A 21,469-nucleotide genomic window follows, 5' to 3' on the forward strand; every position below is an offset into this window, starting at 1 on the left:
CTTCCGTGAGCGCCACATAGGTCTCTAAGTGATCCGGGGCCTCCTTTTGTGCCGCGAAAGGGAAGAATAATTTGAGAGAAGCTCTAGCCCTCCCGTTGGGCGGGAGCAATTTCACTGGGGGGGGGGAAGGGCGGCGCGGCAGCGGCGGTGGTGACGGGGAGGCGTTGGTTCCCAACGAACAGTGGCTTGGTATTACCGGTGAGGCCGTGAGAGGTGCTCTGCGCATGCGCTGAGAAAGGGACCCTGGCGAAGGAATAGCAGGAAGAGGCCAGAATGCTTCTGCCTTGTCAGTTTCTTTTATCCGCGGACCGGATTTCCTGGTTGCTGCTGGTGGTTGTATTTTTCCCCTTAACGCCCTGACACTCTGTAATTCGGGTAGTGAAAGGGATAGCTGGTCATCTGGGAGGATAGCAGCCTGGATCGTTTCTTCTTCTTCTTTTCTTTTACTGGAATAATAATTCGGTTGCATCGTTTTGCAGCCTGCTCAGAGCAAACTAGGATAGGAGTTGGAAAATATATGGAAAAATATATTTTGCTTTCACCATGGTCGATTTTGAGTTTTTAGGATTTTCCTGCTGTAGCAGGGTGGAGAAATGGACTGTAATATAGTTTCTTCCATAGTGCTGATGGAGAAACTAAGTTATTTTAACGGGAATTGGGGGCAAAGGTTGGAATTGAAAATATTTTTGATGTTGGAAATATTTTCTTCCCATTGCTGTGCCCCTTTCCCCACATAATCATACTTCAGGATTTTTTGTCTGCCTTTTTTATCAGAAAAAGAAAATAACCATCTCCCTTTCCGTTTCCCTCTTGGGACTTTCCCTTACCATCCTCTAAAATTACACCTGCAATCCAGGCAATGAATTTCGACTGAGTAGCTGTATTTTGTCCTTTCAGATGATAGCTCTATGGGCCAACCATTTAGCGTGTTTTCTTAAAAACAAAAACCCAACACCACACAGTGGTACCTTGGGTTACATACCCTTCAGGTTACAGACTCCGCTAACCGAGAAATAGTGCTTCAGGATGAGATCAGAAATTGTGCTTTGGTGGCACGGCAGCAGCAGGAAGCCCCATTATCTAAAGTGGTGCTTCAGGTTAAGAACAGTTTCAGGTTAAGAACGGACCTCCGGAACGAATTAAGTACTTAACCCGAGGTACCACTGTATTACCATATTTTGATGTGTTCTATCAGTATTGCAAAGCCTCTGACAGCCAAATTTAGTTGAATTGAAATATTGGGGTGTGTGTATGTATCAATCACAGCACACTTGAGTTGAAATTACATGCATGCTTGAGAACATGACGAACCTTGCTGAATCAGACCAAAGGTGCACCTCATCCAGTATTCTGCTTCCCACAGCAGCCAACAACATGCTTATAGGAAGCCTTCAAGCAGGACATAAGCACAATAATATTTTTCTGCTTTTATTCACCATTGACCAATATTCAGTCTCATGCTACCTCTGAGCCTACAAATAGTACATAGCCATCACAGCTTGTAGCTATTAATAAATTCATGGAGAATAAGCCTAATCTCCTTTTAAATCAGTGTAAATTGGAGGTCATCACCACATCTTGTGATAGAGAATAGTTTTATCAATGTGTTGCGTGAATAATTACTTTTTATTGAATCTTCTGTCATTCACTTTCATTAATTGATCCCAGGTTCTAATATTATGAGAGAGGGAGAAAAACATCTGTATTTCCACACCATGCATAATTTTTCAGCTTTTCCCTTAAACTAAAAAGCTCCAAATGCAACCTTTCTTCATAGGGAAGTTCTTCCAGCCCCTTGATAATTTATGCTTTCTTTCTTTCTTTCTTTCTTTCTTTCTTTCTTTCTTTCTTTCCCTCTTTCCCTTTCCCAGCACTACAGTATCCTTTTCTGCACACTTTACATTAGTGTAAAGGCATTACAAAACTGTCAGGTTTTTAAAAACACTTTTCCTAGTAATTCCTAACATGGAATTCCATATTTTTTTCACAGCTTGTTTGTGACAATTCTGTTGGCCACATATCACTTTCTTTCTGCCTTGAAGATTGCAGCTTTGTTTTTTTGTGCATTTGTGGGAGGTGGTCTGGCAAGCAGCTGTTGCTCAGTCTGCTCCTGGAAACCCTGGTTTGGGTGTCAGATTTCAGATAAATAGAACCCCCCCCCCCGATAGGTTTAAGATTTCAATAACTTGCTCTTCCTTCATTCCTCTCTTTCTTAGCTCTCTGAATGTCACAGCTTCTACCACTTTCCCCCATTACCAGGCAGCTGCTCTTGGTTCACTCTTTGTCTAACCATGGTTCTCTAACTCTTTCTCCCATCTTTGCAAAATTCCTCTTATTTTACTTCATCAGTAAAGCATTATTTTCCTGAAAAAGTTCAATCTTCATCCCTATTTCCCTGTCCCAGCTACTTTATAAAGACACCTCATTACTTAGACCAGGGATGGGGGACCTGTGACCTTCAAGATCTTAATAAACTTCAGCTCCCATTGTCTCCGACCATTGACCGTGCTTGGACATCTCTACCAGATTGATAGCAGCTTGATCCTGGCAGTATACAGCCACACCTCAAAGAGAAGTTAATCTTTTCACACTAGTAATTTGTATTTCAGAACACCTTATATCCAGAACATGGTTAAGTAGGTTTCTGATGTATGTAGCAGTGCGTGTCCAAAGCAAAAGACAGGCTACTCAGTTACAGATATCCACCATCCTGTCTGATTTGTCCCTGAGTTTTAGATACACCAGTTTGTACCCTTAAGCTGCAATTCCACTCATACAATAAGCCTTTGAATTCAGCGGATTGAACTTTGGAATATATATGCACAGGGTAGTTTGAAAGTCTGCCATTTGGGAGGGTAGGTTGAAAGCTGCAGTTATGTGAAGTGCTATTGGTGGATTGCTTTGATTATATTTGCTTTCCCATACAAAGCAGCTGTTGCTGAATTTAGTGTTTTCTTTTCCTGTCCAATTGAAATAAGCTCAAGTTCTCTCCCATTATTTATTAATAGTGCTGCAGCTGGTCTCTCATTGCTGTCTTTAAAAAACTATGTTATGCTAAGAGCTAAAACATAAATTAACAAACTGGATTATAAAATGAGATTTAATATGTTACGTGTAAAATGTGATGCCTATAGTATGGATATTTCTAATAGTGTGTGAAGTGCTATTACTGTAAAAATAGTACCTGTGAAACAGAAAATAAGAGAAAAGCAGAATTAAAATTAACCAATTATCACCTTTCAAATAAATCCCAAAGAAGTATCGGAAATGGGGCAGGTACAGGAAATTGAGTCTATTTAAAATCTGCTTCTTAGCCACTTATATTGAATCTAGGCCACATAACATAGTTGTAATTTGCATTATATGTATTTACTTCATTTTAGTCGTGAACCCCTCCCTAAGTTATTAATTGTCAAAGGTTCTTTACAATTATTGGAGTAAGATCTATTCTATTTTTATCTATCCTGTTAATTTGTATACAGGAAGTTGAAGGGTTTGCAAGTAGAGAAACCTTAATTAGTGGGGAACGCAACCAAGAACAATAAAATTAACTATTCACTCAACCCCCAACCCCCCCTCACTTTCTAGTTGCCAGAGTCTTTTTTAAAAAAAACCCAAAGATGACCAGGCAAGTCACTTTTTGTATTTGTTTCACTTTAAACAGCAATGGTCCGTAATGGCAAAAATGGTGGACTCCATCTGAAACAGATCTCTTACTACAAACAAACAGGTGGATATCATCCCACAACATTAGCAAGTGAAAGAAGCGGAATAAGAAGAGCAGCTAAAAAGTTTGTTTTCAGAGGTAAATATAATATAATGGTCTTGGGAGTTTCAGTGTGCTTTGTGCCATGCCTTTATATCCGTGAAGGCCGAGACCAAACAATATTGGGCTGGGTTGTTGCTTATCAAATGTAAAGTGGGATTTGCGTCATCATACATAAAAAGAACAGGGGACGCAGGTGGCGCTGTGGTTAAAAGCCTCAGTGCCTAGGGCTTGCCGATCAAAAGGTCGGCGGTTCGAATCCCTGCGGCGGGGTGCGCTCCCGTCATTCGGTCCCAGCGCCTGCCAACCTAGCAGTTCAAAAGCACCCCCGGGTGCAAGTAGATAAATAGGGACCGCTTACTAGCGGGAAGGTAAACGGCGTTTCCATGTGCAGCTCTGGCTCGCCAGAGCAGTGATGTCACGCTGGCCACGTGACCCGGAAGTGTCTCCGGACAGCGCTGGCCCCTGGCCTCTTGAGTGAGATGGGCGCACAACCCTAGAGTCTGGCAAGACTGGCCCATACGGGCAGGGGTACCATTACCTTTACCTTTTTACATAAAAAGAACATAATGAACATGATTTTCTTCTAAGAAATTAAATAGTGTACACAGGAGCATATAAATCAGGAATATTACATATTTATGTATGTTTATGCCATTCTTCATGTATAATTTGAAATTTTGGGTGGCGAGTCTGGTGTTACCAAGAAAAAATCTGGAGGGCCGCAGGTTTACCACCCATGTCTTCTGAGGAATGGAAGGTGTTCCATTTTGGCAAGATCTTGGAAATCTCCAGGGAAACGTGCTTGGTGCCTGCTTTGCTGACACTTCAGCAACAGCCTTTTTATTTCCTTAGCCATTTGAACTTTTTAAGTTAACAAGGACAATTTTTATTTCTGCTGTGTTCCTTTTCAATTTCTGCTGCTGGATTTGATGCAGTTCAATTTGCCATTGCTTCATCTATTTTGTCTTTATATTATTAATGGGATAGTACTTTATTCTTCTTTTAAGCTGCCCTGGGAACATAATAGGGTTGAAAGTGGGAGATATAAATTTAGCAAATAAAATAAATGTTAGCTTGTGTCTGCCTATTTTGAAATACAATTTACCTGTCATGCTAACTTTACATTTGTATTCTCGGCAAAAAAAAGCTGATATTTTCGAAAATTTTACCCATGCAAAATCCCTCAAAAATAATCTTGCTGGCCACATTACCACCAACATTGTGTCTCTTTCAGAATAGAACTGTCTGTTTTGAGCAGGTGTGCTAAGAAGTAGTTATGAATAAAATTTGAACCAATATACAATAAATTGTATGAAATTACACAATTTATTTGAATGCTTTCTTTTAGATAACAATCTGTTCTATGTGGGAAAAGACAAGAGGCAAATGCGCCTGGTGATTCTTTCTGATGAAGAGAAAAGGAAAGTGTTAGAAAAGTGCCATGAAAATCATGCAGGTGCACATCATGGCATATCAAGGACACTGACCCTGGTGGAATCCCAATATTATTGGACATCAGTAACCAGCGATGTAAAACAGTGGGTATGAGTCACACTGTGTTTATGTGTGTGTGTGTGTGTGTGTGTGTGTGTGCGCGCATGTGAATGAACTCTTGCTCATTCTTTAAAGTCCTCTTTGCATGATATGGCACTCATGGGATATGGGTGGCGCTGTGGTTTAAACCACTGAGCCTCTTGGGCTTGTTGATTAGAAGGTCGGTGGTTTGAATCCCCACGACAGGGTGAGCTCCCGTTGCTCTGTCACAGTTCCTGCCAACCTAGCAGTTTGAAAGCACACCAGTGCAAGTAGATAATTAGGTACCGCTGCGGCGGGAAGGTAAAGGGTGTTTCTTTGCGCTCTGGCTTCCATCATGGTGTTCCATTGCAGCAGAAGTGGTTTAGTCATGCTGGCCATATGACCCAGAAAGCTGTCTGTTGGCAAACGCTGGCTCCCTTGTCCTGAAAGCAAGATGAGCGCTGCAACCCCATAATTGCCTTTGACTGGACATTTTTCTCAGTTTGTTCTACTTAAAACTGGTGGTTCAAGATGCAGAGAAAGACCGGATCCTAAAAGTGCATTTGCAAGAAAAGGTTGGAATGTGTGGTTCTGGGGTATTCTTAATTTATTTTGTGTGGCTTTACTTATTCTAAATCTTCATAAGACAGCAGAATATAAACAGCAATACACCTTGGACTATTATCTAATCAACACCCTATCTATCCAAACACCCTTGGACTATTATCTAATCAACAGATGCTTGTGTTGCATTCTGAGATAATATTGCCAATGCTATTAAATGTGTGTTAATGTAATACCTATTGGCTGCGACACCAAACACTGAAGTAAGTTGGTAGCATGTGGCACCCTGTCATTTGTTTCATATACGAATCGCTTCCCATAAAGAATCTCAAAGTGATTTAACAGTAAGCACATATTTAAAACCAAATCCAAGTCTGAAACATTTGCAGACTGGGATTAAAATCTCTATTTATGAAAAGCTGCTTGGAAAAGGAACGCCTTCAGTGGACACCCCCAAAAGATAATAGGGACTGTGGGAGTGAGTTCCGAAGGGTAAGTGCTGCCACTCTAAAGGCCCAATTCCAACATTATACAGAATGGACTTCCTGATGAGAAAGGCTCTGCAGGAGGCTGCATCCTATAGAGTACAGTGATAAGGGGCGAGATGATCTTTGGGTACTCTAATCCCATGCTTTATAGGGATCAGAATCTTGAATTTAGCTGATTGGCAGCCAGTGCAATTCTTTCAGCAGCAGCGTAATCTGATGATGATGCTTTGTACCAGTGAGCAGTTGAGCTGCTGAGTTTTGCACTAGCTGCAGGTTCTGGACCAGCTTCAGGGACAGCCTCACACAGAGCATATTGCAGTGATCATATGTGGAGATTCTCAGTGCATTACGACACTGATCATGCTATACTGGTCCAGAAACTACCATAGCTGTTTAATCAGCTGAAACAAAAAAAAGTACTAGTAGCCACTGAAGTCACCTAGGCTTCTCGCAACAGACTGATCCAGGAGTGCCCCCAGACTACAAAACTGGCAGTGTGAATAGAACAATGCACCAAAATAAATTGCAAGTTGAGTTTTCCTGCATTATTTTTATATCTGAGTAGATGGGCATCTGTTATGGTGTTTGTAGTTATAAGTATCAAAACATATTTTGTGATAGTTTCAACCCAAGGCAATGTAGCATGGTTATTCTGTCTTAAACCTATTGTTAGAATAATAGGAGATACTCTAATAACTTATTACAAAAACATTATTAATGCAAATGGATGGACTATTAACACCCATTTTCATGACTTTTCTCCCAGGTGTACGCTTGCGAACATTGCCAGGTAGCAAAGAATACAGCTGCTGTAGCGTCTAAATTCCATTCTATTAAGGCAGAAGACCCGTGGACTGTAGTTACTCTAGAGCTAATGGGACCTTTTGATGCCACCAGCCGGAACAATGTGTATGTTATCCTCCTAACAGATGTCTTCACTAAGTGGGTTGTGGTTTTGCCCCTGCATGACCTTTCAGCAGCTGAAGTGGCTAAGGCAGTTGTCAGCGCATCGTTCTGTTATGGACCACCTCAGAAAATAACTATAGATCAGGAAGAAGAGTTTGTTCATCAGGTAAGAGGAGAGAACTTTGCTGTGGAAAGTGCACTTGATAACTTCCAGTTGAGCTTATTCTTTGGCTCATGTATGTTAAATGTCTAAATTTGAACAAATTGCAATTTTGTATCTCAAAGAGAAATTAAGCTTAAACATTTCAGTGCCTTTACAGTGTAACTGTGCCACTATTTCAAAGCACAGTTTTCAGTTACCAAGTGAAATAAAAACAATGTGGAGGTTTAAAATGATTTGTCTTATTCTTAAAGATCAACAGGGAGCTGTTTGAACACTTTGGGACAAAGGAATTAATAATGCCATACCCTCAAGCTGATCATGAAAATGAAGCTGTCAAGACAATCAGATCTTTCCTTCTCAAATATTGTACGGAGCACACCAAAGACTGGGATGACCATTTGCAAGCTATTTCATATGCGTTCAACTTGATTGATTCAGTATGTATGGAGAACATTTGTACCTTTTGTGTGAACTGGGGCTGAATGTTCTTTAGTAGCACAGTGTCAAATATAACCACATTTCCTTTTTCTTCCTTCCTTTTTTTTTTAAATAGGAAACTAGCAACAACACGCCCTATTTCCAAATGTTTAAACGAAATCCTTATATACCTTCAACATTAAGTGTGATTCAAGAAGGGGAGAGTGACTGCGTGTTTGTGAGAATCTTATCTGCTATTAGACAAGCAGAGAAAGCAGTACAGGAAAAGACAATTTCAAGTTGCCAGGTAAATCTGCCTCCTCCCTTCCTCAGGAAAAAATATTCAATGTTCAGTGAATACAGTAATTCAGAGAAAGAAAATGTGTGAATGATTTTAATTCAGCACATTTAATGAATGTCTTTCATTCCCTATTATTTCGAGCTGTTTGAGCTAGAAATAAAGGTTAAAAATGCTCCCCTGAATCATGCACAAATGTGTCTGAATAAGGCTCATTCAAATCTTCAAACTGTACAAAGTTAAGGCCTATTCCTCTGTGGTCTAGGGAGTGGAGCTGTCTGACATCACACTGAATTCCCTTCTTATGAAGGACAAATACAGACAGGAACTTATTAGATATAAGAAAGAAAGCAAGACCCAGATATCATTTAGAAAAGTAATAAATATCAGCCATACCTTTCAGACATTTGTAGCCTACAGTTTCACAAAACTAATAAGGTAGGCTAATAGAAAACTTCATTATGAGTTTATATGGATATGTGTATACACAGGAGCACACAGAAAAACATATGCTCATTTTCTGATTTCCACATATCTTGCAGACTCACTCTGGCTTGCACAGATCAGATGCACTTGAGAAAACACACATCTGTCTGAGTTGTACATCCTTAAAACAAAAGTTCTAACTAATAGGTTCATTTTCTATTTAGAATATGAAGAAAATGCCTGTGGAACAGCAGAGTGGGAACATGAGCCAAGTCAGGAAGAAACCAAAGCAAGTTAATCAATTTCTCCTTAAAGTTGGACATGAAGTTCTCAGACAAAAGAAGAACTGGTGGAAAGATGGTCGCTTCCAGTCCGAATGGGTTGGCCCCTGTATTATAGATTATGTTACTGATAATGGCTGTGCAATATTAAGAGATGCCTCTGGCTCAAGGCTGAAAAGGCCCATCAAAATATCTCATCTTAAGCCATATATAAGAGGATCCCAGGAACAAGGTGAAAGTTATGTCTAGTTATATTCAATTATCTGGTTGTCACGTTGCATTAAACCATAGGTAAAGCAAATAAACTGGTGCACACTGATCAGAAATCCCTTTCTGTGCCAGGAGCAACAAACCACAAGCCTGTTCCTGTTATGTGTGAACCCAACTTGTGGTTTTCACTTCCAAATTGCAAATAGGAGCCAAGGTTTAGGGAAAGGAAACCTTGAGTCCAGACTTGCACGTAATGACAAGCCAGCCATCGTGGGTTGCTGCTCCTGGTACAGAGTGGGGAAGAGAGAAGCTAGGACTTTTGACTAGTGTGCGCTAGCATGCATTAAACCATAGTTAACACATAAGTTTAAACCATAGTTGATGTTGAACTATGCCATTGGCTTTTCCCAAATAAGAGCAATAATAAGTGAAGAATCTCAAAAGACCACCACAATTAAAAGAAATTTGATCTTATTATAGTTCCCATTTCTTCTTTTACATATGCAGATTTACGGGGAAGCTTTCTTGCCCTGTAAAACTTGCCTAAGGCTTTCCAGCCCTGCAAAACTTGTTTTTTGTGTGTGCATTTTCTCCAGCTATACAGAGTTAGGTTGGCCTCTTGCCTGTTGAAATACACGCACTATAATAATTATGGACAGGATGCTGAGGTTTAAGGAAGCCTTGGAAATGCACCACTGCTAATTACAGTAATTGTGAGAACTGTTCTGGGCATATAGTCCAGATAGTGATATGTCTAAGAAGAGAATTGAAAATCCAAGCAGGATAAGGTTGTAGAAGTACATGTTTCTGCTGCAGTTTATCCATGTGTGTAATGGGTTACGGAAGGATGGCAGCATTTATTATTAAATTTTGGTGAATATGTTTGTGTGCTGTCTTCTGTAATCATTGAAAGAATTGCTGAAATGCAAAATGAGATGTCAAGAGCACTCCCTGTCTTCTCTCTCTCTCTCTCTCTCTCCCCCCCCATTAACTTAGGCTGTTCTGCTTTACCTAGCCAGTGAAAATATTGAATTGTTGAATCCCCTGAATGTTGTTTAAAGCACCTGTACTGAACCAATTTCCCAAAAATATCTTGTTTACTTGTGCAGAGAATGAACGTCTTCATGACGTCACTCAGCATTCTGGCTTTCTGTCCTAGTTCAGTAGAGATAATTGAAATATTTAATTTCCATCTCCAGTCTATTTGTGACGGGCTCAGCAATTTCATTTCCTTTAAACCGATACTGAGTCACCAAGCATGATATTTAGAAAGGAGCCAACAGCTGCAAGCTGCACAGTCCAAAGATCCAAATTGCAAGACAAAAAAATGACTGGGCTTTTGTTTTGTGTGTGGTGTTTTATTTTTTGTGGTGGTACTGGAGGAATGGATACAGGGCAGATTGGTTAACTGCTTCTTGACCAGTTTAGCAAGGAAGCTTCTTACTAGAAAATTTATTTAAGGCTTTTACATCAAGATGCCTTAACTGTAAAATTTATATTACCTCCAAATTTCCCTATTTACAAATGTGTAAATACCTTGATGTATCGTGACAGAAAAAGAGGAAAGAGAGAATGCTTTAAAAAAATAATATAAAATAAATCCTTTGGTCTGTTACAATATGGAGGCCAATTTCAGCCCCTTCCTTTATTAGCTGGGGCACTCTAAGAAGCACCTGCATATCCATTGTTGTAGTCTATCTCAGCTCTTAAAGAGAACGTCTCAAGAACTGTGCCCCATAAAATGGGGTACAGATATGACATTCTGCTACCTCTGTATTGCTGCTCCTGTCCCTGGATTCAGAAGTGCACAATGCAATGGGCTTGCATCCCCCCCCCCCGGCCATTTAATGGCCTTGTCTGTCTAAAAGGTTACCAGATATTTTTCAATGAATCCGGGGACACTTTTCAACTTCAATGGATTTTGTATGGGGACTGATTTGTAAATCCGGGGACTGTCCGCAGGAAACGGTCATGTCTGGTAAAGACTCTCCTCCCTGAAAGAGAGGGGAGTGGTTGTGGGCGGGAGCCCGAGCACCGCCCAGCAGGGGGGCATTTGCCCCCTGCCTCCAGCTCACCTGGCTGGTGCTCACGCCCCCTCCTGTGGCCATCCAACCAGGTGCCACAGAGGGGGCGTGTTCAGCAGCCTTTTGCTGCAGCACTAGCCTCTCCCTGGCCTCATTCCTCATCGTCGTCCCGTGGCGAGTCACCCACCCTCCACTCCCTTTTAGTTAGGGCCTAGGTCATTGGCCTTGCTATGGACCTTAGGTTGGTCGCCCTGGTTGTCCGGGGGGCCTGGTAGGAGTTTTTCCATTTGGCATTAGGCTTTTTGGTTTTTTCGCCTACCTCGTAGCAATCGTCACAACTTTTTGTGGTATTGGTGGGTAGGTTAGGCATTGGAATAATGTGTTGTGGTGTGTCGAAGTGCTAGGTGTGGCCATCGCCTATGCCTTCAATGTTTAGGGGTATTCCGTTAAAGGAATCTGGCGGTCGTGTATTCTGTCCGATGCCTGCTTGGCGGGAGGCCATGGCACGACCCTCGGTGACAGCAGGAGGTGAGCCTATAGTTGGATCAGCATCAACAGGCTCCACCTACTGGTGAATAAACCCACTTGTTTCGATCCAATGCCTAAGCCAATACCTTTTCATTGCTGTAATCAATAAAGTTGTGGCCTTTTCTAGCCCATTAACCTTATCTCACGTGTCCTTGTGTCTTCATGTCACTTCGTGGGGTCGGGTCCTCGAACCACAACCTTAGCCTCAATTAAACTTGGCTTCTAATCAAAACGTATTTTCCTATTGCAGATAGCAGCTACATTTGGCAGAGTGCTGTCATGGTTGATCATGATTATGTCGGTTCATCCGAAACGTCCGCAGGACAGAGCTCCAAAGATGTCTTTTCTGGAAAAGATCCACCTGTTGCCGTTGCTGATGATGGCCTGTCGGGAAAGGACCGTGTCTTCTCAGAATGTAACAGTAGCGCAGAGGCAGAATTGATAGACCCAGACTCCACTGACTCAGTGCCGAAGAATCCCAAACAGTGGTGTGCAGCTTACTGGACTCTTCAGAATAAGACAGAGGCTACTTGATGCAGTAAGACTGCATTGGAATAAGTGGTACGGAGCTTGTCAAAGGTGTGTAAATACCAAACTTTTTCTTCCTTTGTCCAGAATTGACCACTGGTTCAGCTGCTGCTGAATGTTCTGTTCGTATGTTGTATGAAACCATAGCTTAGCACCATATCCCCAAATAGCAGCAAGCCTTGGGCTCGTGCAGTCCCCTTTCCTGCTCTGGTGCAGCCATAGAGGAGGAGACTGGAAACTTTCAGCTGTTTTTCAGCCAACCATAGTTTCTCATTTTATATCAAACTGGTTAAATGTTAACTATGGTTAAGGGAAACAAGTCAACTTCAAGCAGTCTTCAACATACTGAACCACATAACCTATGGAACTACTTCCCTTTAAAAATCTTCTTTTTCTGGCCATGCCAAAGGAAGAGAAGGGTGAGAGGATTCCCAAAAGGTAGGCCAGACACAATTGTCTTTCATCCAGCAGAGCTTTACTGCTACTGAAGGCAAATGAGCATAATGGTCACAAATCCAATACAGTACATTCAGGATTGGCACTGTCCATAAGAAGTCCAGTTGCAGCAGACTTAACTTAAACTTACAATAACTTATAATAAGACTAAACCTTAACACTATATACAGAACACTACACCAGAAGGAAAAGAGATAGAAAGAGAAGTGAAACCCAGGCTCCTTCTGGCCTTACTTTTATAGTTAGAATGACCTTGACAGAAAAAGATAAGAGAACCAGTTTAAGCCAGCTGTACTCAGCTTCTCTGAAGTAATAACCCAAACATCATGAACCTTCTGCTTGTTTCTTTCACACAGAAAAGCTTCTAGAATCCTCTTGAATTAATTAGAATAGGAAAGATCTCTACACATCAGATCAATACTTTCTGTACTAAGAAATGCAAACTGACACACATGACACTAAACTGTTGTTTAGCAATATATATGAACTAGCCCAGTAGGGTGGTGCAATTGCTCCACAGTTTACAGTGGTTCGTGCTGTGTATACCATTAGTATAAAGAAGCTATGCTTCAATGTAATTTACTATAGAATTAGCGGGAGGTTTTAAGTGGCATCCATTCTGGTCAGTTGCCGGAAGCATTGTGTCTTATCAAATAAAATCACAACATCCCGCTGTACACCTTTCATGCAAATACACTAGAACAGACTGTGGCTTAGCCACAGAACACAGGCTTCTACGTAGATGGTCCCAGGTTCAAGCCCTAGAACTCCCAAAAATAAGGAGTCTTAGGAAGCTGGAAAAACTTCTGCCTGACCTCTTGGACAACTGCTGACAGTGTTGACAGCACTGCACTAGATGTAAGGCAGATGCTGATAGGTCTTCAAGGAGATCATGTTTAGGTAATGAACTTCCATCAACCCAAGTGGTGTGGCTTATGTCCATTGCAGCTACGACGGGGCTTTTCTCTTAGATCACCTCTGGCTTGTTGACAAGACTTGCTGTTTGCCGCCTCAGTCTTGTTCACCGGAGCTACAGAAGGGCTTTGCATGGAACACACAAAGCTGTTGATGAGCTTCTTCCAATATTTTGAGAACCTTGAAGCCAACAAGTCAATCAATTCTTAACTGTTTTGAATGTTTACCTTGCAAAGCCTTTTATGACTAGGGCCTTAGCGCCTCTCCTAGTATTAACCTATCTGGACCCTTTGATCTTTATCTGAGGGTCTTCTCTGAGTGCCCCTTCCGAGTGTATCAACAAGGGAGAGGGCCTTTTGGGTTGTGGCTCCCAGCTGCAGAATGTTCTCCATGGTGACGCCCACCTAGCACCTGAACATCCTTTTTGCACCAGGTTAAAATGTATCTCTTCTCGCACACATTTTACAGAGTGTGGGACAAGCTGTTTAATGGCCTATCTGGTGTACATTCTTGCTGCTGGAGTTTTTGTTGTTTTTCTGCTGGATTTTATTTATTTATAATGTGTCTTATGAGGTCATTCGCCATGAGATCCCGGGGCGGGTTACAGCAATATAATATAAAGTTATAGAACCCTCACAGAAACAATTAAATCTGTTCCAAATGATGCAGAGCAGCATAACATTCAGTAGAAGAGGGTAGGTCACACGAAACGAAATGCTTAACTGTCATAGACCTGGTTAAAGAGGTGCATATTTAGCACATGGTAAAAGCTGTACAATGAATATAGTAGACACACCTCTGTGGAGACTGTGTGCCACAATTTAGGGGTTGCCACAGAGAAAACCCTCTCCCTTAAGGGTTACTGTAACTGTTTTATTAAAGTGTGATGATGATGATGATCATTGTTATTATTATTATTATTATATGGTTTTTTTTCCGGTAAGCGACTAGTAAGTCAAAAAATAATAGTTCAACCTCAAAGTACAACACAAGCCCTGTGACTTCTGAAAGTTTTCACCGTCAAAACTTAATTGGAATATGAAAATCTCCACAATCTTCTTTAAATACAGTTTCTTTATTGTAGGACCTCTGTAAGCTTTATCACTAGCTAAATGTTGTTTACTGTCTGACTTGTGCCACCTGGTGGGTTTTTATATAACTTCAGGGGAGGAAATGGAAGACATACATTCATATAATGGCCTAGTTTTCCCTATTCTGGATTGTACCACTTGATACTGTCAGTGGGGGTTCTTTAGTGTTTCTGCAGTAGCTTTGACATGTAAATTCTGACAGGTCTAATTAAGCCCACCAGAAGCAACTTGAAAATTTCTAGGAAGCCAATGAAGTCTTGTTTCTCAACCAGTAATTTCACCAGCGCTAGAGATGAGCAGCTTGTGCCAGAACAGCTAACATAACCTTTCTTCAGCTAACATGGTTTATACTGGAATCACAATTTACCTTAAAGTAAACTTTGATTATAACAGATATAACAGTATCTTGTGAGTTCTGGACAAACTTCTAGCAATTTAGTTTTTTCAGCAAACAGAGCTAGATGGGTTGGACTAAAGGCAAGACCTCACAAACCTCTAATAAGTGGGGCTCTGCCACAAAATGTTGCAGTCTGTCCTAGATATGTGCGTTTTGCTCAATTCTGATAATATAAAAGACAGAAGTCTCTGCTGTCACTTCATGTGGGGAAATGTGTGTATTTTAGCTTGACATTTAAAAGTACACACAGTCAGGACACAAACCTGCATTCTGCATTCAACTGAATTCAGGATTCACCTTGGAGGTGGACGGAAGGGTAATTCAAGCAGGTCGACCATTGTTGCAACCCAAGATGTATGGGGGATGTTTGACCAGGAGTCATAGAAGCGTAGAGTCCAAACAAGTACCAGCCCCACCTCTGTCCCCCAATATTAATAGTGCACTGATCTTAGTGCTGCCTCCCTCTTTTAGTTTGCAATAGGGGCATAGCAGTAACTTATTTTCTTCCCCAATGGGAGGGGGAAACAACAGTGGATAAGAGTGCAGGGTTCTGGTAATCTACTTTCTCAGTCCAGTCTGCAGTAAGTGTATCATACTTTTGAGCAACAGTTTGGTGTAGTTATAATAAAACAGTCAGGTAGTGTCCCGTGGTCTGCAGTATTCAGCATGATCTGCACTGCCAGGCTTCTTTCTCCCAGTCCCTTCTGACTGCAATTTGGGGATAATGATCTGTGCGTGTCTCTTTCTCTGTCTTCTTTTGCACAGTTTCACTGCATTCTCTGGACAGAGGGGGAAAACTGAGCGAAAGGCTTACATAGGGAGAGATACATAGGTAGCCTCACACACCTTCTGCTCTTCTTACTGTCCCTGGCTGCTTTTCTCCCAGCTAGCTTCTTTTACCTGCTTACCGGCTGATCAGCAGCCTTTTCCCTCTCACCCTCCTTTTCACTTTTCTGCACCACCATGTCAAGGTGCAGCAAGCAGCTCATGACAACAGAGGGTGAGGAAAACACAAGTGTCCCAGATGGAGAGGAAGAGAGAATGAATGGAAAGCAATGGAACCTTTAGCCTCTCGTGTCTTCCTCCGGGGCACTCCAATTATATTTCCCCCTCCTGCACTGACGATGCCCAGTGTAACGCCTCTTAAATGGGGTGTGCTGGGGGGGGGGGCAGACATGAACTGGCAAGGATCTACTTGTTCCTAAGCCAGTCCGGTTATTAGCAAGTTCAGCACAGGAGCCTGATCTGGCACTGTTTCCTGTAGCAGCCTGGAGTTGATGCAAACACCGCTACGCCACTAGCATGAGCAGTGGGGCTCTGGATGCAGCAGTTGCTCAGCTGCCCCCCAAAAGGTGAGGACGGTACCTAAACCCCCACCCAAGCCCTGAAACAGAGGACTGGGGAAGAACAGAGGGAGACCCATGCCAAGTTTGCTTGATGTTTACTGTATAAGATATGAAGCTGCTTTATACTGAAGCAGTCCCTTCATTCATATGGCCCAATACTTTCTGGCAGCAGTTCTTGTGTGGTTCAGGCGGAAGACTTTACGTGTCACAGGAGGTGCTGGGAAATGGGAAACCCAATCTTCTGCATGCAGAGCATATGGTAGTGGTACATATAAAAACCTACTTGGGTACTTTTATTCTTAACCACTAGGTGTCATTCACTCACTTTGGTTGAACAAATCCAGCTGCACAGAGAAAGAGCATGTTTGTGTGTTCATGAAAGTGAATGCGTACATTTCAGTTAATCCTATGCCCCAATCGCCCACAACAAGATAACGCAAGGAAGGAGTGTGAGGTGTGAAACACCATATGTTTTGGAAAAGAACATAGGCGTGAGAATTTGTTAGCATTGAGTGGAAGGACATATTGAGGGATTACCATATTTTTCCATGTATAAGATGCCCCTTGTTTTTGGGGACTCCAAATTAAGAAAATAGGGGGAAATTGTCAAGAGTTGTACAGTTGTTAAGCTTTTTTGGGGGAGTATTTCCCAGAGTTATTGCACTTTTGGGGGGGTATTGCCCACAGTTGTTGAGCTTTTTGGGGGGGAGGGGATTGCCGAAAGTCACTCACCCGACTGAACAATGCTTAAAATTGCAAGCGACGCAAAAGCCGCCAATCACCCGCCCAATTGCTGCGGGGGAAGCCAATCAACAACAGCCCTTGCTGCGGCCACCAATCAAATGCCAAATAGCCACAGGCAGTCTCCTGCTTGCAGCTGCAACCAATCGCTTCTCCCCCCTCTGCACTAACCGTGTATAAGACGACCCCCAATTTTAAACATATTCTAAAAAGAAAAATACCGTATTTTTCCATGTATAAGACTAGGTTTTTTTCCTAAAAAATAATGTCAAAAATTGGGGTGGCATCTTATACATGGATATATCCCCCCATTTTCTTAAATCAGACTTCCCCAAAATAGGGAGCATCTTATACATGGGGGCATCTTATAGACGGGAAAATACGGTAGCTCGTCTTATACACAGAAAAATACGGTAAGTTCTACGCCATTCCCAGAGATAATTAACATCTTTTTTTTCTGATGGAGTTCTGCACAACCAGGAGAGTGGGCAGCTGTCAAAAGGATCTGCCCTGCAGTCCAACAGGCAGTGGTGATGGATGTAAAGAGACACTGGAGAAAACCAAGACAGAAGGGGGGCATCGTTAAGCAAGCTCATGTTCAGAAGCACTGTGCAATTTGCTGCACAAATATGCAAGGCCAAAATAGGAACCCTAATATAAATGCTAGGTTTATGTAGTTTTATATATTTAGAGAGATTTTTTAAAAAATCTTTGTGCCCGTATTAACCGACCACATAGAAGATGCTTTGCAACGGATTTCTTAACAATGTGAAATGCAATACTTGAATAAAATAAAATAGGTTGGAAGGTTACAGCTACTGGAAATTAGTGAACTGGTGGTTGTTCTTTCTGGTTCTCTGATAGCAATCTATAAAAGATTGCTAATGGTTGGCAGCACTGATCAACTAGCAAGAATGTCACCAGCAAGGACATTTTTCAGTCTGTGAGCCCATATGGATACAGTTCCTGATTATGAAATGAATGTATACTAGGAAACGACTGCAAGTTACCCTTATTCCAAAGTCTAGTTTGACTTACACCACTGTTTTTGCCAGAGTAAGTTCCAAGTTGTCAAGGCACCTGGGTTGAAAGAGGTTTGGAGCAGCTGTATCTCCTTGCCTCAGAATGCCCTTTTTGGGGACTTAACACTAGCATAAGTCCCATCAATGGAGCCTGATTGAAGGAGTTGCTGTGCCCCTAGCTGAATTGAGATGGGGGAATTAATCTGGCATAACCCTGGGTCTGCCACATTCACCTACTCCGAACGTACTCAAATCTGGGGACTCTTGGGTTTGGATTTTGCTGTACGGCTGTAATCCCATATCCACTTTACGACTTTTATATACAGAATACAGGCTTACTAATGTTAAGGCTAAAATGAATTTAGGAAATAAAATTTTAGAGCAGTATTCAACTAAGTTTTACTCAGCAGAGTAAAAAGGTAAAGGTAAAGGGACCCCTGACCATTAGGTCCAGTTGTAACCGACTCTGGGGTTGCGGTGCTCATATCGCTTTATTGGCCGAGGGAGCAGGCGTACAGTTTCTGGGTCATGTGGCCAGCATGACTAAGCCGCTTCTGGCAAACCAGAGCAGCGCAGGGAAACACCATTTACCTTCCCACCAGAGCGGTACCTATTTATCTACTTGCACTTTGACGTGCTTTTGAACTGCTAGGTTGGCAGGAGCAGGGACCGAGTGATGGGAGCTCACCCTGTCGCGGGGATTCGAACCACCGACCTTCTGATCGGCAAGTCTTAGGCTCTGTGGTTTAACCCAGTAGACCTGTTGAAATTAGTGGTCCAGATTTAGTCATTTTCATTAATTTCAATGGGTCTTCTCTGAGTAACACTTAAGTTGAATACCAGCCTCAATAGCAAAATTAAGGAAATGGTTTATCGAAATCGGTTGTGTCACAAAATGTGATCCTGATTGCAAGTTTTAAGAGTTGGAGGGCGGGAGGAGAAGGAGAGATTAGCTTTGCCATCTCGGAAATGACAGTTTTATTACATATTCTATCCAATGCAAGTTAGGCACGCTGAAATAAATGGCTTTTGACACTGAGAAATGAGATGCTGTTTGGAACAGTTGCACTCCCCTGTAATCATTTTAAATTTGGTGCATTAATCAAGTTTCTGAGCTGGATACAATAATACATTTTTGAGTTGCAATACAGAGAGGTACGGTTTTGTGACAGCATGCATTCTACTATTTATTTAAAGCATTTTTTATCCTGCTTTTCGGTCATATTTACTTCCAATTTCTTGGGCAAAAAAATTGCAGCCCATTATGGATCAGCCCATTCCCCAGGATTTGGCAAGCACCTGCACAGACCGAAAGCCCTTCTCATTATCAGGCATAAATCAGGGATGGAAAATCCGAGACCCTTCAGATGTTGTTGGACAGCAGCTCCCATCAGCATGGCCACTGGTCAGGGATGATGGGGACTGTGGTCCAACATCTGGAGAGCCACATGTTCCCCAACTCTGGCATAAATCTTCTGATGCAGAGAATTTAGGCTGAGGATCAGGTGGAGGGGGCACCACTAGAGAAGCTGGCATTGTATTGTGCTCACCAGTATAAGTGGGTGAGAAGTTATTTTCTATTATTTTCTATTATTCTCTCTTCCCCTCCATCCCCAAATAACTGTAGCTGTTAAGATGGTTCTTCTATTCTTCCGAAGAAAAAGGAAAGAGGTCTAAAGATTTGCCATGTTCTGCACTCCTCTCCAGTGCAAGAGCAGCAAGAAGGAAATGTGGGAAGCCTTGACAGTCTGTTTATATCACCAGGCTTTCATGCAGCAAGATCAACACTATATTACTGTTCCCTGTGACCTTTCAGGCCTAGCTGCTTTGCAGCCATGATCTTGGGCTTCAAGAAACAGCATCAGAAGAGTGACCTAGTCATGGCAGCTGGAAGGAACACCTGTAGACTATGCTGAGGAAATGGAGTAGAGCCACTATTCTGCATTGCTCCGATATACTGCATTGATCTATAACAGGGGTAGGCAACCTAAGGCCCAGGGTCCAGATGCGGCCCAATTGTCTTCTCAATCCGGCCCGCGGATGGTCTGGGAATCAGCGTGTTTTTACATGAGTAGAATGTGTCCTTTTATTTAAAATGCATCTCTGCATTATTTGTGGGGCATAGGAATTCGTTTATTCCCCCCCCCCAAAAAAATAAAGTCCAGCCCACCACATGGTCTGAGGGATTGTGGATCGGCCCACAGCTGGAAAAGGTTTCTGACCCCGATCTATAAATTTTGATGAACTCCCATGGTACATTGCTTAATTGGAAAGCACTACTGAATCAAGATGCCTCCCAGAGAACCAATTTCCACCTAATGCAGTGTTTCCCAACCGGTGTTCCGCGGCACACTAGTGTGCCGCGGGACGTCGGCTGGTGTGCCGTGGGAGGGAGGCGGGCGAGTCAGGCGGCGAGAGGCGGGGCGGCGGCGGCGAGCACACGCGGGGCGGGGAGCGAGCTCCCTCCCACATCCCATCGCCCCGTGCTCCGCGCTGGTGTCCGCAAGCCTTGCGCACCCGGGGGATCTCCCCCCGGGAGCGCAAGGCTTGTGGGCAGCAGCCTGCAGCGCGGAGCACGGGGCGCCCTCCAGAGGACGCCCCGTGCTCCGCGCTGGTGTCCGCAAGCCTTGCGCACCCGGGGGATCTCCCCCCGGGAGCGCAAGGCTTGCGGGCAGCAGCCTGCAGCGCGGAGCACGGGGTGCCCTCCAGAGGACGCCCCGTGCTCCGCGCTGGTGTCCGCAAGCCTTGCGCACCCGGGGGATCTCCCCCCGGGAGCGCAAGGCTTGCGGGCAGCAGCCTGCAGCGCGGAGCACGGGGTGCCCTCCAGAGGACGCCCCGTGCTCCGCGCTGGTGTCCGCAAGCCTTGCGCACCCGGGGGATCTCCCCCCGGGAGCGCAAGGCTTGCGGGCAGCAGCCTGCAGCGCGGAGCACGGGGCGCCCTCCAGAGGACGCCCCGTGCTCCACGCAGGTGTCCACAAGCCTTGCGCACCCGGGGGATCTCTCCCCGGGAGCGCAAGGCTTGCGGGCGTCAGCTGGCAGCGCGGAGCACGGGGCGCCCTTCGGAGGACGCCCCGTGCTCCGCGCTGGTGTCGGCCAGCCTTGCGCACCGGGGGATCTCCCCCCGGGAGCGCAAGGCTTGCGGGCAGCAGCCTGCAGCGCGGAGCACGGGGCGCCCTCCAGAGGACGCCCCGTGCTCCACGCAGGTGTCCGCAAGCCTTGCGCACCCGGGGGATCTCTCCCCGGGAGCGCAAGGCTTGCGGGCGTCAGCTGGCAGCGCGGAGCACGGGGCGCCCTTCGGAGGACGCCCCGTGCTCCGCGCTGGTGTCGGCCAGCCTTGCGCACCCGGGGGATCTCTCCCCGGGAGCGCAAGGCTTGCGGGCGTCA

The 21,469-nt window shown here is 43.7% G+C and overlaps 1 protein-coding gene across 7 annotated transcripts in view; it reads left to right on the forward strand.

Moving 5' to 3' along the window:
* The window catches only part of GIN1 (gypsy retrotransposon integrase 1), a 36,395-nt gene continuing 14,926 nt past the window's right edge, over nt 1–21,469 (forward strand). The window contains exons 1-9 of one of the 7 annotated variants that reach the window (XM_081880496.1): nt 1–20; nt 3,665–3,805; nt 5,118–5,311; nt 7,103–7,408; nt 7,657–7,842; nt 7,959–8,129; nt 8,771–9,059; nt 11,840–12,168; nt 19,713–20,154. In XM_081880496.1, the coding sequence (XP_081736622.1) occupies nt 3,667–3,805; nt 5,118–5,311; nt 7,103–7,408; nt 7,657–7,842; nt 7,959–8,129; nt 8,771–9,059; nt 11,840–12,123 (1,569 nt within the window). In that variant the 5' untranslated portion in view covers nt 1–20; nt 3,665–3,666 and the 3' untranslated portion in view covers nt 12,124–12,168; nt 19,713–20,154. The other 6 variants (XM_081880495.1, XM_081880494.1, XM_081880493.1 and 3 more) reach the window with 6 other exon arrangements.

The sequence above is a fragment of the Podarcis erhardii genome (assembly GCF_964252035.2).
Source record: "Podarcis erhardii genome assembly, chromosome: 11".
NCBI lineage: Eukaryota > Metazoa > Chordata > Lepidosauria > Squamata > Lacertidae > Podarcis > Podarcis erhardii.